Source organism: Tamandua tetradactyla, chromosome 4 (genome assembly GCF_023851605.1).
Source record: "Tamandua tetradactyla isolate mTamTet1 chromosome 4, mTamTet1.pri, whole genome shotgun sequence".
In the NCBI taxonomy this organism is placed as follows: Eukaryota; Metazoa; Chordata; class Mammalia; order Pilosa; family Myrmecophagidae; genus Tamandua; species Tamandua tetradactyla.
In genome coordinates, this window is record NC_135330.1 from 192341639 (window position 1) to 192359083 (window position 17445).

Consider the following 17445-nt stretch of genomic DNA (forward strand, 5'->3'; position numbering starts at 1 on the left):
TAAGGAGTAGAAGAAAGAAAGAAAGAAGAAACGTGAGTAAATCCTGAGGAACCTCCCGACAGTGTACTGGAGGAGCAGCAGAGGGTAAGAGAAAAAAGGGGCAGGGAGAATATTCAAAGAAATAATGGCTGTAAACATGCCAAATTTAATCAAAGACATGAATATAGGCATCCAAGACACTCAACAAACTTCAAATAGGATAAATGCAAACAGACCCACACTAAAACATAGTAAAATAAAATTGTTGAGTAGTAAACATGAAGAAAGAGTCAGAAAGCCGAAGAGAGAAGCAACAAGTCACATATGAGGGAGCTTCAGCGGACAAAGTACCTAGTTCTCACTAGAAACCATGGAAGCAAGACTGCGGTGCTGAAATTGCCAACCAAGAATTCTCTATCATTAGCCTTTCACAAAGGAGAGAAAGATAAAGACATTCCCAGATAAACAGAAGCTGAGGTGGTTCATCCCCACTAGACTGTCCCTACATGGGATATTAAGTGAGGTCTGCAGGGTGAAACGAAAAGACACAAGACAACAGACTGAAGCCACAGAAAGAAATAAAGATTTCCAGTGAGGGTGAAAACATGGGTAAATATCAATATCAGTACTACTGTATTTTTGGTTGTAACTCCACTGTTTACTTCCTACATGTTTTCAAAGGCAAATCCATAAAATGCAACGAAAAATCAGTGGTTTGGACTACATCATGTATATAAACAATGTGTGATAATAACTACTTTAAGGTGGAGGATAGAGGAGTATGGGAATATAATCCATGGACACTACAAAGAAAATATCAGAGAATATGAAATTACATAGAGGCAGAAATTATAATACCAGTTGCCATGGGTGGGTGTAGGCAGGCAGGGGCAATGGGGAGTTGATACATAATGGATATAGGGTTTCTGTTTAGGAAGGTGGGAAAATTTTAGTGCTGGAAAGTGGTGAGGCTATCACAAAATTGTAAATGATTAATCCCATTGAATGTTGTGTTTGGGAGTAGCTGCAATGGGAAACTTGTATACATCAGGGAGGAGAGAAGGAAGGGAGAGCGGGCAACTAAAGAGACAACAGCAATTAAGTGCAATACATGACACTGGACCTAACAAAGGAGGAAAAAAGACTCAAAGAGACATTATTGGGACATATGAAAAAAATTGGAACATAGACTAAGCTCTCTATCAATGTTAAATTCCTGAACTAAGTAACTACACTTAAGATGGTTACACAAGCGAACACCCTTGTTCTTAAGAAAGGTACATGGCAGTACAGATCGTTCAAGGAGCATGATGGTATAACCTACAACCAAGTGTTCAAAAACTGGATTGACTAATAGACAGATAAATGGGATAAGCAGAATGATACGACAAATGTGGCAAAATGTTAAAACTGGCAGATCTGGGTATTGAGGGTGGGGGCCAGGGGTTTGTTGGAGTTCTCTGTAGGGGGGGTTTCCTATTGTTTCTATAACTGTCCTGTAAGTTTGAAAGTATTTCAAAAGGAAATGTTATAAAAAAAGAAATTTATAAGGTAAAAGATACCAATATGACAGACTCACAACTACAGGAATGCCAGGTTCAGTATCCTCAATAGACTAGAAAGATAAGGAGTTCAAAGCATTCAATCCTGAACTATAATCTACCTCTTAGTGGCCACATCATCTAGACCAAGTCACTGAACTTCAACTTTCTCCTCTTTATTAATGGGGGGAAACAATCCTACTTTACAGAGTAAATGATACCATTTGACAAATATTCACTACTTCCTTTTTCATTCCCATTAACAGACACAGGCTCCAAAAGTCAATGAACAAGGACTTTGGATTACTATGAAATCGTAAAAAGGGAATGAGGAAAACTTTCAATCTTAAGGGGTGATATTGTACCTTTATCAATTAAGAAAAGCTAGGTCCAAAACAGTGTTTAAGAAATGGATATGATCAAACATATGTACAGAGACACATATTTATGTATTATTTCAAAAAAAGGATAAATTTCAACAAGACTAATAAAAGTAGCTATTTATAGGAGAGGAAGGGGAAAGGGTGGAGAAAACAGGGTTGAAAATGAGACTCCTGTGAAATGTACCTTGTTATAAATTTACTTGTATCTCTATTTAAGAAAAAAAAAACTAAATTCAGTCAAAATTAAAGAAAAAAGAAAGCAATCCCTAAAACCATCCAAAAAAAAAAAAAATGGAAAGGATAGGAACTTAAATGTACATCTAACAGGTAGCATAACTACACAGAGAAATGAATTCTTTCAAGTGACTTGAAAACAGTATTATTACTGCACATCCCTAATGAGAAATAGCCTAATAAGGCTCTCACAAATCTTAAACAGCATCAAGTAACCATTTTCTCAGAATTAGAGATAATTATTTTGAAACTACTACAGATATGCTGTAGGATAATTTATATAACTATTATAATACAATTTATTAATATCACTAGGAACCAAGATTTTAAGTGTAAAGAAAAAGAGATACTATAAAGCAGAAAAGTAAAAGTCTTGTAAAAGTAAACTGGAATTCAAAGCACCAGTATAAATTCATGACTTTTTAAAATCTTGAAGTGTGTGTGTGAGTGTGCAAGCAGGTAATTATCAAGTGCTGGCCACCTAAATGGCATAGTAGCAATGAGTTTCCTAAAAACTGTGGTCTCTAAATACTCCCCCCTCCCCTCCAAAAGGAACTAGGATGATGCCTTGGAGAGAAGGCTGATAGAAAGTTTAGGACAGGAAATGTACAATATACAAGATGAGACCAAGACATCTTTTTGTGTGAATATAAAAGTCAACTTTAAGAACTTCCATGGGGTGGTGTGACTGGCTCAGTGGCAAAAAAATTCTCGGCTCCTCGCTTTCCCGGACGGCGGCGGCCGGCAGCTGCGAGTGGGCAGCGGGCTCCTTGGAGAGCGGCGGAAACCCAGCAGTGGCGGCGCCCCCACCTCGGCCCCCCGGCTCCAGTGCTAGGCGCTAGTGTCCCGCCCGGCTTCGAAGCGGCCCCTGCCTCGGGGGTAGCCCGGCCTCGTCGCCCCTCCCCTCGCGCGCCCCTGCGCCCCAACTCATCCTAGCCCTGACTCCCCGGCGGCATGGCGGCGGCCAGAGCAGCAGCAAGAGGCCGCCTCGAGGATGAAGTTCAAGCCGAACCAGACCCGAACCCATGCCCGCGAGGGCTTCAAGCGGGCGGCGTGCCTGTGCTTCCGGAGCAAGCAGGAGGACGAGCATTAATGCACTCAACTCCTTCTGTGGCAAGATACTTATCAGCGTTTGTGCTGGTTTGAAAGGATGTATGCCCCCTAAGAAAAGCCATGTTTTGATATAAATCTCATTTCTTAAAAGTGGAATAATCCCTATTCAATACTGTATATTTGAAACTGTGATGAGATCATCTCCCTGGTTGATGTGATTTAGTCAAGAATGGTTGTTAAACTGGATTAGGGGATGACATGTCTCCACCCATTTGGGTGGGTCTTGATTGGTTTACTGGCATCCTATGAAAGAGGAAACATTTTGGAGAAAGAGATTCAGAGAGAGCAGAGAATGCTGCAGCACCACGAAGCAGAGAGTCCACCAGCCAGTGACCTTTGGAGATGAAGAAGGAAAACGCCTCCCGGAGAGCTTCATGAAACCGGAAGCCAGGAGAGAAAGCTAGTAGATGATGCCGTGTTCGCCATGTGCCCTTCCAGCCAAGAGAGAAGCCCTGACTGTGTTCACCATGTGCCATCTCACTTGAGAGAGAAACCCTGAACTTCATTGGTCTTCTTGAACCAAGGTATCTTTCCCTGGGTGCCTTTGATTGGACATTTCTATAGACTTGTTTTAATTGGGGCATTTTCTTGGCCTTAGAACTGTAAACTAGCAACTCATTAAATTCCCCTTGTTAAAAGCCATTCCGTTTCTGGTATATTGAATTCTGGCAGCTAGCAAACTAGAACAGTATTGAAGAAATTATACATCCATTCCAAAATTTGTTTTGTAGGATCACAATTTTAATTGATAATTTGAGCTACTTCTGTGTTGTGCAATAACTGTTTTGACAAAGGATTTAATTTGTTCTTTTCAGGAATGTCAGCTGGCTTGTCTTAATTTTCATAACTTGTATGGTATCAACAGCTACCTGATACAACTATTTCCCCTATAACTCAACACAAAGTATAACTACAGAGTTAAGTGATTTTCAGGGAGATATTGTTAACAAATTGCATGCAGTAAATAAATTTCATGAAATTTGATTTAACATGCTCAGTGACCAGCTCCCTTCATCTATCTCTCTACACAGTATACCTAGGAACCATATTTCTGTCACAATAAATGGCTTCTAAAACACATTTTATTTTTGAGTGTAGTGACATCTCTTCAGTTAAATTTCCCTGTTTGCTAATGGCCACAGGACTGGAGTCTAACCTTAAATGCCTAGGCAGTGATGGTGCACCACAATTGAGTAAAATGGCTCTCTTGTTCACTGTTCAGACTTACATTGTTAGGATACCTTAGAATGCCTCATCTTTTATAGATTATCAGTAGGTACTGTTTATCATATAACTAATTTTGGGGCACTGTAACATCCTGAACTAAGAATTATTTTGTCTTATACTTCCCTTTGTAATCACTCAAAATCCAGAATCCCCTCTCTAACACACTAGGCATCTTTCCTGAAATTCCTGCACTTTCCCTACCAGGTCGCAATCAAATGGGAGAAAAAAACCTTTAAGATGTAGGATGGGGGAAAAGGAAAGATCATTCTGTGCAGACTTAAGCCTTTTATAAAAATTTTACTAGTGAGTATAAATTAGAGTTTAGAACATTTTGTTCCAAAAATTGTTAACCTTTAAAAAATTGCTACTAAAAAAAATAGAGTGCTGTTACACTTAAGGAAAGTTGGTGCCATGTTTTGAGATAAGACCTTGTGCCATAAATGCAGCTGAACTAAAATATAAACCTTAGTTCACAAATTAATGCTGTCAAGGGAATGGGTAAAGTAGAAAATAACCAATGACATAATTTCATTCTAAACTATGTAGTGTGATCAAATATGATCACCCAGAATTTTGTATTTTTCTTTTTACAGAGGTTGTGTATTCTGGATGTTTTTCCAAAAGGAAACATTTAAAATTCCACAGTTGACACTTTGTATCAATCTTCAATGGGCTAGGTATTTTGGTTTTTGTTTTTTCTTTTTTTAGTAATCTCTTAAAATTTTTAAATTTATATTCTTAACACAGCAGAGAAACTGGATTGTTTTTGTATATAAGACTGCTTTCACTTGAAATGCTATCACAAGTATTTGGGGAAGATTTCTCTTGTATATGATATTCTTAGAGGTAATAATGCATGATCTTATTTTATAAACTCTTGAACTATATATCTGACTTGTAAAATATGTACAGTATTGATATCAGCCATCTCTTAAAAAGTTAGCAAATAAATATTGTTGTATAATTTTCTTTGGTCAGAAACATTTAGACTAAGCAATGTCACTTGGGTCAGGATTTTCTTCAGTGCCATTTAGCAATCATCTTTTTTAGTTCATGCAACTAGCAACGTTCCAAAGTCTTCTATTTGTATAATGCAACAGAATACATTTCAGTTGTCACACTATAAATTGTGGAGGATTCTTCTGGAATCTAGCAAATTTAGAGGAAAGGCCCTAAGGAAATTTATTTCTCCTAAGAGAAAAAGCCAACATTTTCAAGCTAAACAGTTGAACCTACCACAGATAATAATGTCTACTATCTCAGCCCTCCAGAGTTTGCAGTGTTGGGACTGTCATTTGTGCTTTTTGTGTGGCAGTTGGATAAAATTGGGCAGCTAAACTGTTCAGTCGCTTGTGCCTCCCCCCAAATAAAAAAGGTTTTGTAAATTAAAAAAAATTCTCGCCTTACATGCCAGAGACCTGGGTTCAATTCCTGATGCCTGCCCATGTAAAAAAATAAATAAATAAACTTTCATGGTGTGAGGCATTCAAATTGGTGAATGAACCTTGAGGACAGTATGCTGAATAAAATATAAAAAACAGAAAGACAAATACTATCATCCCTCACTCACAATGAACTAACTGTAATATACAAACTTGGAGAACTGAAGTCGAGAGCAAAAGCTATCAGATTAGAGCCTATTGTAAAAGGTCCTAGACTTTAAACTGTTACAGCAGGCACATCTGTTCTGGAGTTACAACCGTTATTTCTAAATTCTGAGATTCTGAGCCATTTGTATATAATCTTGTCAATCACTGAACTTCCGTTATTTATGTGGCACCTGAGACTGCAAGTTAGAACACTGAAGCTATGAAAGTCAGTATTACCCCATTCAGCAACTGTTCAAAAAGCTGCAAAGGTGATGAGATTTCATCTAGAGATATGACTGAAGCTGATCTGGATAGGATAAAGTAAATCAGGATACTGGATAAAGGTGATATGGCTCATATTTTCAAACTTCAACCTCTGTGCAAGATCAAATGGAGAGAAGTTTATTTGGTGCAAAATTTATATTTTGGGTAGCACATTATCTAATTTAACTTGAAAGGTCAGTTTACCTGAATACTATAATTACATGGAATCTTGAATAGGCTGCTGGTCTGTCCAGGTTAGCATGATACTCAAATATACCCCCAGAGTAATGTGGGCAGAGAATAAAAAAGTATTTGCAAAGTCCCCTTGGGGGACTGGGGAGAAAGGAGGAGATATTCAACTTCCCCATCTGGGGAATTCCTAATAGTTTTGCAAGCAGTGGGGACAACCAATTCAATAAGCTGAGCCTTCAATCTTGGGGCTCCCCTATGAAGCTTATTCTTGCAAAGGAGAGGCTAAGCCTACTGATAATTATGCCTAAAAGTCAACCCCAGAAAACCTCTTTTGTTGCTCAGATGTGGCCTCTCTGTCTACGCCAACTTGGCAGGTGAACTCACTGCCCTGCCTGCGTTGTGGGACAGGACTCCCAGGGACGTAAATCCCCCTGCAAAGTGGGACATGACTCCCAGAGATGACCCAGGACCTGGCATCATCTGGATGAGAAAGACTTCTTGACCAAAAGGGAGAAGAGAGAAATGAGACAAAATAAAGTCTCAGTGGCTGAGAGATTTCAAACAGTCAAGCGGTTATCCTGGAGGTTATTCTTATGCATTATATACATATCCCTTTTTAGTTTATAGCATACTAGAGTGGCTAGAAGAAAGCACCTGAAACTGTTGAAGTGTATTTCAGTATTCCTTGATTCTTGAAGGCGTTTGTATAACTATACAGCTTTTACAATGTGACCATGTGATTGTGAAAACCTTGTGGCTGGCGCTCACTTTATCCAGGGTATGTACAGATGAGTAAAAACAAGACAAAAAAATAAATAATGGGGTAGGGGGTAAGGGGTGAAAAAAAAATTGGGTTGATTGCAATACTAGTGGTCAATGAGAGAGAGGGGTAAGCAGTATGGGGTATATGAACTTTTTCTCTTTTTATTTCTTTTTCTGGACTGATGCAAATCTTCTAAAAATGACCACAGTGATAAACAAACAATTATGTGATGCTATTGTGAGCCACTGATTGTATACTTTGGATGGACTGTACGTATATGACGATATCGCAATAAAACTATTAAAAAAAAAAAAAAAAGAACTTCCGTGAGCCTAAGATGGAAACTTGATTATCAAAAAGAATGGATCAAAATAAACCAAGAATACAAAAATCTAAGAATTAACAATGATTTTTTTTTTTTTTTTTTTTAAAGACAGAGAAGGAAGGAAGGATAGAAGGAAGGATAGAAGGAAGGAAGGGAGGAAGAAAGGGAAACATCTTTAAACATTTTCTTATTTTATTATATTTTGTTTGTTTGTTTGTTTTTTACATGGGCTGGGGCCGGGAATCGAACCGGGGTCCTCCGGCATGGCAGGCAAGCACTCTTGCCCGCTGAGCCACCGCGGCCCGCCCAATGATTTTTTTTTTTATAAAAGAAACTCTCACTAGCCCCCACTGGAGGTGGAAAATAACATAAAAGGAAAGCATCAAAGTTTATCTTGCCTTTTTTCATAAGAACCACATTTCAGAGGCACTAAATAGTTGATGAAGGAAGACCTTATTTACAGAATAATTCCAACTAATAAATTTAGAAGAAATGGTTATATACAATGGATTAGGTCATAATTATCAATCATTCTTAAAGGCTTTAGGTTAAAACGTTGATGAGGAACTTTAAAATGGAGGGATCTGACTGGAACTCCTAATCTATTTCAGTACCACGGAAAGTGAACAACCAAATATTACATGTGTCATGATGGGATATCATGAAGTAATCTTGCCTTTAAAAACAAAACACTAAATTTTAATCTAATCAAGACTCTAGATTTTTAACTACCAGTTTACAGGATATTCAGGGAACAGAGGAACAAGTTAAAAAAATACCACAGAGAAGGAAGAGGGCAAATTCTAAATGTAGAAATTTCTAGAAAAATTAACCTGACATTTCCACAAACAAACGATATGAAAAGGTAGACAGGTTGGGAAAAACTCAAGAGTTATAACAATCTAACTACAAATGCATTATATGGAGCTTCCTTGGCTCCTAATTTGAACAAATCAATTATAAAACGCCATCATCTTTTGTTTCCCGGTGCCTGCCCATGCAAAAAAAAGCTATCATCTTTAAATGTTCAAAGACACTTAAAATTATTGATGGGTTTATGAAGATTCATTTTACTTATCTCTCCAATCCAGTTTTCAAAGGGAGAGGGGGGCGGATTAAGTATTTGCAATAAATGAGATAACTCATAAAGAAATTTTCATAGCAAATACAGGCTTTAACCAGTATGAAACAGAGGCAAGACAGAAAGACTAGGCACGCCCAGTAATCAGGAAGGCAAAAAGATTAAAAAGCACCTAGCCAATATCCACTACATTCAAACTCCCATATTTCTTTGATACGTTTCTTTCTCTGCCACAAAGCTTAAAAAGACATCCCCTTCCTCACCCCTACCCTCTTACCAAGGCTTTCCTATATTATTAGAATCCCACATAAAGGCAGGAGTCATGCAGGCTTCTTTTTTTTTTTTTTTTTTACATGGGCAGGCACCAGGAATCGAACCCGGGTCCTCTGGCATTGCAGGCAAGCATTCCTGCCTACTGAGCCACTGCCCCATGCAGCCTTTTTTTGAAGAAACTTTGTGGAGAGTAAAGCATTCTACAGTTGAGCACATGAAACCCAGTTGCCAGCTAATCAGGGCCAAGAACTGATTTCATAAATACAGGGGATTTAAAGGTTTTCGAGAGAAATTCTAAAAGAAGTATGTGGTAATAATACATTAATATCAGCATATAACGATAAATATAATTCAGTAAAGCCTCTCCAGGGGTTAAGGACATCTGCAACAGATTCCAAAAGGCTACTAAAATTAAATCACCAATTATCCAGAATAAATTAGTCTGAAAAATACCAGTATTTGTCCCAAAGTCTGATGATCCTAATGACCAACAAACTCTGGCCATCAACTGAACAGAAGATAACACTCTCCATAATTTGGACATTCTTTTTATCAAAGAATAAGCAACAGGGGAATCTAACAACTTTCACAGAGTGAGCAGATAAGGACAAAAGATATCAGGTCATGGCATATTAAGAATATTTATTATGAGGTTTGACTTACCTGTAAAAAAAAAAACAAAAAAACACACACACACAAGAATTAAACAGGATACAAGCTAAGAAACTAGAGGGAATCCATATTGTATACTGAGGGAGTACTAGAAATCAGCCCTAGCAATTCTGTTCAACATGACATGCTGAATCTTCTGAATATAAGGCAATAAGGTAAAAGTATAAGCAATTATTTGAGGCCTTCTATTACAGTCTTCTTTTACTTACCTTTAGGCAATCCCATTAAAGAAAAATTAAAGGCTGAAACTATTTCTCCAGAATAAGCCAACTTTCAACCTTATTAATATCTCTGAAACCTTTCCTTTAATTTCCTTGATTTTCAGTATTAATTTTCGCTTAAGTTCCTAAAACCTAAAAATAATCCTTCAAGAGAGTGTTGTCATGAAAAAATGTTATCTGGGATGATTTCCTCCATACCCTTATTTCTGAACACTCAATTTCTAAAAACAATGCCTTAAGGTTAATTCTGAAGATCAAAGGTATGGCCAGGTTTAAAATCTGGGGAAATAAATTTTAAAAGGTACCACCTTTCTCAAGTCTGATGGCTGACTTTCCAATTGCTTAGGGAATACAATGACCCATTCCTCACTCTTTAACTGCTGCTTCTAATGCTCTTCTCTCAAACTCTTAACCAATGTACCCCCACAAATAATTTTTATCAAATCCCCACTCAGTTTGTTTTGAACACATATACTTAATATATACATACTTATTTATAAATAATATATCTACTACTATATTACATACATTAAAATATTAAAAGATACAATTAAGATGAAATTAACATGTTAAATTTTTGTTTTATTACATAAATTTTTATTTTCACTATAAATTATTAATATTTAAGTGAGAGCACCGAGCAATGTTTTTTTGGTAAATCATGGGTTATAGATTTTAATACAGTTATATGATTATTTAGGTCTATGTTCAGCTACTTAGAACTTGGTTTCAACAGCTATCAAAGCTGAAAAAGGTGTCTTCACAAAGACAAGAAGGATCAAGCAGAGAAGAGTCTTCCAAATGACCTCAATTTTCTAAATCATGGTATTAAACTTCGATCCTATCTACTAAAGTGAATTCATTTAGTAAATGCCTGACTTGAGAACAGCAAGGCACAGTCATTAATTAAACACATCAGATGGGAACCCATACTGCCTAAGTTCAAGACTGGCTCTACTACCTATTAGTAATCTGACCTCGGGAAATTACTAAAACAATCTGTTCAGCAGTTTCCTCATCTGTAAAATGGAGATAATAATGGTATCTACCCTCAGAAAATTTTGTGAGACATGAATAAACAATCGCAATAATTCATAATTCTAAGTAAAGCACGTAGGACAGTTCCGGATTCTTCATCATTACACAGCTCTTTCCAAAAACTTTTTAAGCCATTTGTCCATTTTGGAAAATTGTATTAATTGAAATTAGATCATATAATCTCCAAAATCAACATTTAAATTAAACCAGATTGCAACAGCAGAAATGAGTAAGAGAGGGTGATGATACTGTGAACTCTCTGGCATTACAGAGCTTCTTCTCCCTTCCTTCAAGATATCTTGGACCTCGAAGGAACATGCTACCATATCACACATGGACAGAGTGATGATATCACCCAATATCATCCATATTAAGTATTAGTAAGGTTTACTCAAGCTTTCGATTTTAAAATTAAAAATGCAGAAATTCAGTATTTTCTTCCCATACCCCCCAGTGAATCACGTTACACACTCTCTTTGGAGACCACAGGTTTTAAGTGCAACTCCTGTGTCCCTGACTGCCAATGGGTGATGGTGGCTGTCCTATGAACATCCCTTGCTGAGGCGATGCCCTCTTCCCCCACCACAGTTTCCGGTTTGGGCTGCCATGCCCCCTATCCATCACCCTCACTACAGCAGAGTGGACCATAAGGGGAGTAGTTAGTCCACAAGCGGTCCTTCCATACGACATCCTCACCCCACCTTATCCACTGCCCCAGTTTCCCTACAGGAACTGTAATTCTCTACTCTGTGCAAATTCAGTAGGGTTATCAATCACAAGATGTTTCTTAGACCAGACCTCTGGGCCGGGCATTTGATTCAATCTAGGCCAGAGAACCTAAACTTCACTGGATTCATGCAAGGCCAGAGTTCTTTTGCCAGGTTTGATATGGATGTACTCTGGGATCTCTAGCAATGTAAACCTAAAGTAAGCTATGGCCACTGGGTGAAAAGAAACTAGTTGAGAATGAAAACATTGCAAAAGAAAACAGAACCAAGGCATTTGCCTAATCAACTTTATAAGCCCCATAGGCAAAGAAAATATTATTTTTATTCTACTCTCCTTCATAATGGCCCCTGCTCCCTGGATCCAGAATTCTAACTAGTGACTACTAACAGTTCAGGTTAAAACTTCCAAAGGCTCCTTCATGAATTCTAAATGGTTTCTGAACCACCAGGCCACAGCAACATTTCTCCTCTCTGAGGCCAGGAATATTTATACATCTATAGGAGATAAATCAATAGAAAATCCCCACTCTATGAATTATGCAAATCATTCTGATGGACAAAGGAATTCTCATTAGTCAAGAAAAAAATTGCCATAAAAGCTATTATTTCGGGGAATAGTGTTACAAATAAAAATATCTGTGATGGAAAACAGGCTGTCACTAACAATGCTGAGTTACCACTCTTTGGAATTTTCTATTAAGTTAACTTTTCTTCTCATGAACTAATGTTTTAACAACCCAAACACATGTACATTTCCCAAAGGTAAGTGTGATTGTGATGTGATTCTATCAGTTATCACAAAAGGGATTAAATCAGACAGGTCTAATGGGAATCCTTTCCTTATACTTTATGTAAAAGCAATTAAAATGCACCTGGAAATGCACACTGAGCTAAGAACAAACTGAGGGAAAGAAAATATGTCTGAACCTCATTTTAATAAAACTCAACTGTTAGGAAAATTAGCCACAAAGTTTTTTAAAGGACCCTACGTTCAAGTGTTGCTTACAATCCTAACTACTTGGTCAAAAGGTATAGGGACAGGAAAAAAAGTTAAAATGTTAACCCCTGAGATAACTAAGCCACAATACCTGCCTTAATTTTTAAGGAGCATTCATGGGTAATGTAACAGTCTATAAATAAAAAAAGGAGGGGAGCACAAGAGAAATAGGATGATGCTAATTTTAAGAGCTGAAAAACAGGGCGTACAGGAAAAGATTTAAAAGTAAAGAATTCATGTGTGAGGTAATCTCAAAGTATAAATCCCAAAAAAGGTCATCACTTAGTAGTTCTGCTGCATCTACTCTCATCACCAACTCATTTCTGAGTGTAACTCCAGGTGTTCACCAATCTTAACAGCTGTGGCCTGGGCTACCTGAGGGGCATCAGCTTCTTGTCCTAATAACTAGGTTCAGAGATCAGAAACTACATTTCTACTAATCAAACAGATCTCTGAAGGGGACAGAGACAAAGCTGCATCTCATTGTCTTTTACTATCTTTACACCCTCCTGCTTATCTCCATTTCAGTGACTCTCAGTTACTGAGCTTCAGGAAGAAGCACAAATTCCACCTTTTGAATTTAGACTGATCCAAGGGGAAATAAAAGTGATACCTTCTTAGAAACCCTTCTTTATACAACTGGCACTGGTATTCTGATCCTGATCTATTAACTGAAAAACAATAGCAGAAAAAATATCATTACAGAGCTTTAAAACTTTTTTCATATGATTTTGATCTAGGATGTTATTCTTCTTGGTCTGAGGCTATCTGCAAAAACAGGTTACAGTTAAAGACAAAATGGAGAAACTAAAATATTTATACAGGACAAGTTTAAAAGAAAAGCAGGCTTCAATATAAAAAATACTACTGTTCTAAAGAAAATAGATTCTTGGAGGACACAACCACAAAGCCAAAGCTCAGAGGATGCACACAACTTGACTACATGAGCTGTGGAGTCTGAACCAAACGAGGGTGGAAGCTATAGGGAAGCAAGAGCAAGAACAGAGAAATGGATGTTGCCATCCCCAGAGTTCTGATGAGGCCTTTGATCTTTAGACAACTCTGTATGTGAACATGAGCAATTTGGAAATTAGAAGACAAGACATCTCATTCGACACGGGAGATCAAACATAGTCATTTAACTTTACTTTACCGTGAAACCCTAGTAAAACAACAGTAAAAGGTAAAACTCAAAAGACTGGAGAGCGTGACAGAGATAAGCATAGACTAGAAAGGTCAGCAAGCTGGCATAAGACAGAAGGCACGTGAGGACTGGTAAAGAATCAGTAGAGTAGAATAAAGTAGAAGATGAAGGACTGCAAGGAAAAGACAAATGAAAACAAGCTGATTAATCCCCTGAAAGCTCAGGAATTGGGAAAATGGAAGGAAAGAAAAGTCTTAAAACAAAAGTCTGGTTATAGGGCAATTATCTGAAGCAATCAACCTTTTTCTCAGCCCTGCCCAAGAAGACTGTGAGCTGTCTCCATAGCGATGGAACAGGAGGGACTCTGGACCCAAAGACTCTTGGGTACAGTAGAAGGCGGCGGTTAAGGACCAAACAGGAAATGGGAGTAAGTAAAATTGAATTAAGTCACATCCAGGCAGAGAACAGAGAAATTCTCTCCAGGAAAAATACATAGCTCTCTCCCCCCCCCCCCCCCCCCACCAAGAAAAGGCATCTAGCTATAGGAATGGGAGGGGGCCAAAATGGGAAGCACTTTTTTTTTAAGCTTGTTTGGGGGTTGGGGGCTGTCATTCTACACTGGAAACCATGTTGACAAGTTCCATCCATAGTACCCAGCTCCAATCAGTTTTTTTAAACCTCACTTTAATATAGGAATGAAATGGGGAAAAGCCTACAACAGGAAAGAACGAGTTTAAAATGGGAAAAAACAAACTCAGTCTCAGAAACAATCCAATAAGCATAAGAAAACAACAGAAACCATAAATAATATACTCAGACAACAGAATCAACACCTTCACGAACAAAATTGAAAAATAAAAGCAACATTCTTAGAAATAAAAAGTGCAAAGAGTTGGACAAATAAATGTCTAAAGAAGAACCTTCAGTGTAGAACAAAAAAGCAGATGATCACTTGGGTGTTCGCTTCCAAGAGGACAAAGAAAAGAAGGAACAACAACAGTTGTGCCAAAAAGGGCGCGGCCACGTGCAGCCTATTCACTGCCTGCCCTAGGATAAGGCCATTAAGAACTTCATCATCCGAAAGAGAGCAAAGGCCGCAGCCCTCAGGGACATTTCCGAAGCCAACGCCTCTGTGCTTCTGGAGCGTATGTGAGACGACAGCACTGTGTGAGTTGTGCCGCGCTCACAGCAAGGTGGTCGGAAAGCCATCTAGTGGAGCCCGGAAGGACGGGACACCCCCACCCCGATTTAGACCTGCGGGTGCTGGCCCATGACCTCCACCAGAGCCCACATAAGGAGCCGAGTCCATAAGGACTGACAAAAACTACTCTCAGGAAAGAAAGCAAAATGGAAATTAAACTTTATAGCATAAGTGTCTGTGACAGATAGGTTGGGGTTTGGGGTGTGTCAAAGGGACTGTCACTGTTATAAACCAAGTACTCAAGTGTGGTATCCCAGGTAATCCTTCTAAATTTTAGTTTCACTTTTTATCTTGAAATACTTCCAAACATAGGGCAGTTACAAAAATAACACAAGCCCCATATACAAAACTCCAGCATGTCCCTAACTCCCCAAATACCCAGATTCACCAAGGTTAATATCCTGCCATATTTGCTGTTTCATTCTATCTATAAATCTCAATATGTAGGCTCCTCGAACATGTTACTGTCATGAACCTTTCCTGAGAGTAAAGATATTCACTTATGGAACCACCTTAAGTGCAGTTAACCAAGTAACCATGCTCTTACACACCTCCATGAAGTTCCTGCCACAAATTACATGGCTTTTATAGAGTCCAAAACCAGATTTCTCAGTTACATTTTTTTGTATGTTGTATGGCAGTTTCAATTACATTTTATACATTTATCTTTTAGATCCTGTAGGAAATAAAAAGCGGAATTACAAACTAAAGAAAAAAAGCAGATGATCAAAAAAGAAAAACGATAAAGAAAATTAGAGAAGTGGCCTAAATGTTTCAATATCTAAATAATAAGACATTCAAAAAGAAAGAACAGAAAAATCACACTGATAGGCAGGAACAGAGTATGTGAAATTCCCCACAACTGAGGAATATGTGTCGCCAGGGAGAATGGGCCCACAAAGTGCCCAACACAGTAACAAAGGGGAAGCCACCAAGACACAGCATGAAATTTCAGAACATTACAGCTAAAGAGAAAATTCTAAAAAGCCCCAGAAATTAAAATTAAAATTTTAAAAAGTCACATACAGAAGTTCAAAAGTCAGAATTACATCAAGACTTCTCAACAGTGACAAAAGAAGCCAGAAGGCAATAGAATAATGCTTTAAAAACTCTGAAGGTACTTCAAACCTAGAATCTGATCTAGCTATAAGTATAGCCAAAACATTTTTAGATTTCCATGATCTCAAAATGTATCTCCTAAACACACTTCCCAAAGAAGCTACCACAGGATGTGCTCCACAAAGCAAGGGAGAAAACCAAGAAAGAACAGGGATCCAGAAAAAAATAGAGAGAAGTGAAGGCAGTTCCCAAGGCAGAAGAAAGAATGCTCACATGGCTGGCTGCACAGCAGCAAGGAGTCCAAGCAGTCCCAGTGAACAGGACAGCAGGGGCCTCCAGAGGAAGTTGGGGGCTGCAGGGTGGGTATGATTCAGTGCAAACTGATACTGGGAAGTTTTTAAAATTCTACTGAAGACTTTGGGGAAGGTTAAATGAAAATTAAGAACATGAAAAAATAAAACAATGACTAATTCTAGGCAGAAGAAAATCATACAATAAGAAAAGGAATGCAATCATATTATATAACTTGGCTCACCTGGGAAACATATTTAGAGAGTTATAAAAATGAAAACTAAAAATTATACATAAGCATACTGGGAGAATACGGAAAAATAAAGTTGGACTGTGGGAGATGGTAGAGAAGGGAGGTAAATTTATTTGTCATAATCGGCAGTCAACAGAATAATAAAAATAGCAGAATAAGCATTTATTTAAAATGTGAAGGTAAATTCCAGAAAAAATAGCTAGAAGAGTGATGATGAGTCCTTTCTTTTGAGGAAGTAAAGAACAGGGCAGGGGATGCTGATTCTTTGTCATAAGCTTTATGGTGTGCACAGAGATAATTCCCAAAGCAAAGGAAATATAAAAATCACTTGAACTGGGCGGGCCACAGTGGCTCAGCAGGTAAGAATGCTTGCCTGCCATGCCGGAGGACCTGGGTTCGATTCCCAGTGCCTGCCCATGTAAAAAAAAAAAAAAAAAAAAATCACTTGAACTGTTTTTGTCAAATCACATTAGAAATCCATCTCACAAGTCATAACAAACTAACATTTACTAACATGCCAATTTGATCAATATAATTTACCATGTTTACCTGTATTATCAATATATATGTTATAAAATACCCACAGGGATTGACCTAACAATAAAATAGTATAAAATAAGCTACCATAACAATTATTTAGCACAGATTTATAGCATTTTCTGATAATTGAGAAAAGGTAAGTCAGAATTAAAAACTCTAAACAAAGTTCTTCCAAAGTGCCAATAACATATCATTACTAAGCTTACATCCACAAGGGTGGGGTGGTATTTTTGACCCTTATTTTGTACTTCCATCTCTGGACCCTGGTACAATGCCAGAAGTACACTGCTAAATGCCCTAGAGACATATGGAGGCATCTCCATGACTATGTTTACAT

The 17445-nt window shown here is 37.9% G+C and overlaps 1 protein-coding gene and 1 pseudogene across 6 annotated transcripts in view; one reads left to right on the top strand and one right to left on the bottom strand.

The window, feature by feature from the left end:
* Positions 1-17445, bottom strand: part of USP12 (ubiquitin specific peptidase 12) — a 128001-nt gene that overhangs the window by 57463 nt on the left and 53093 nt on the right. The window contains exon 1 of one of the 6 annotated variants that reach the window (XM_077158903.1): positions 15517-16982. The exons of 4 other annotated variants lie outside the window; for them this stretch is intronic. In XM_077158903.1, the coding sequence (XP_077015018.1) occupies positions 15517-15522 (6 nt within the window). In that variant the 5' untranslated portion in view covers positions 15523-16982. Of the gene's footprint in view, positions 1-14064; positions 14118-15516; positions 16983-17445 lie in introns of those variants that run through there. One more of the 6 variants, XM_077158908.1, reaches the window with a different exon arrangement.
* LOC143679672 (small ribosomal subunit protein eS26 pseudogene) lies at positions 14709-15059 on the top strand (annotated as a pseudogene).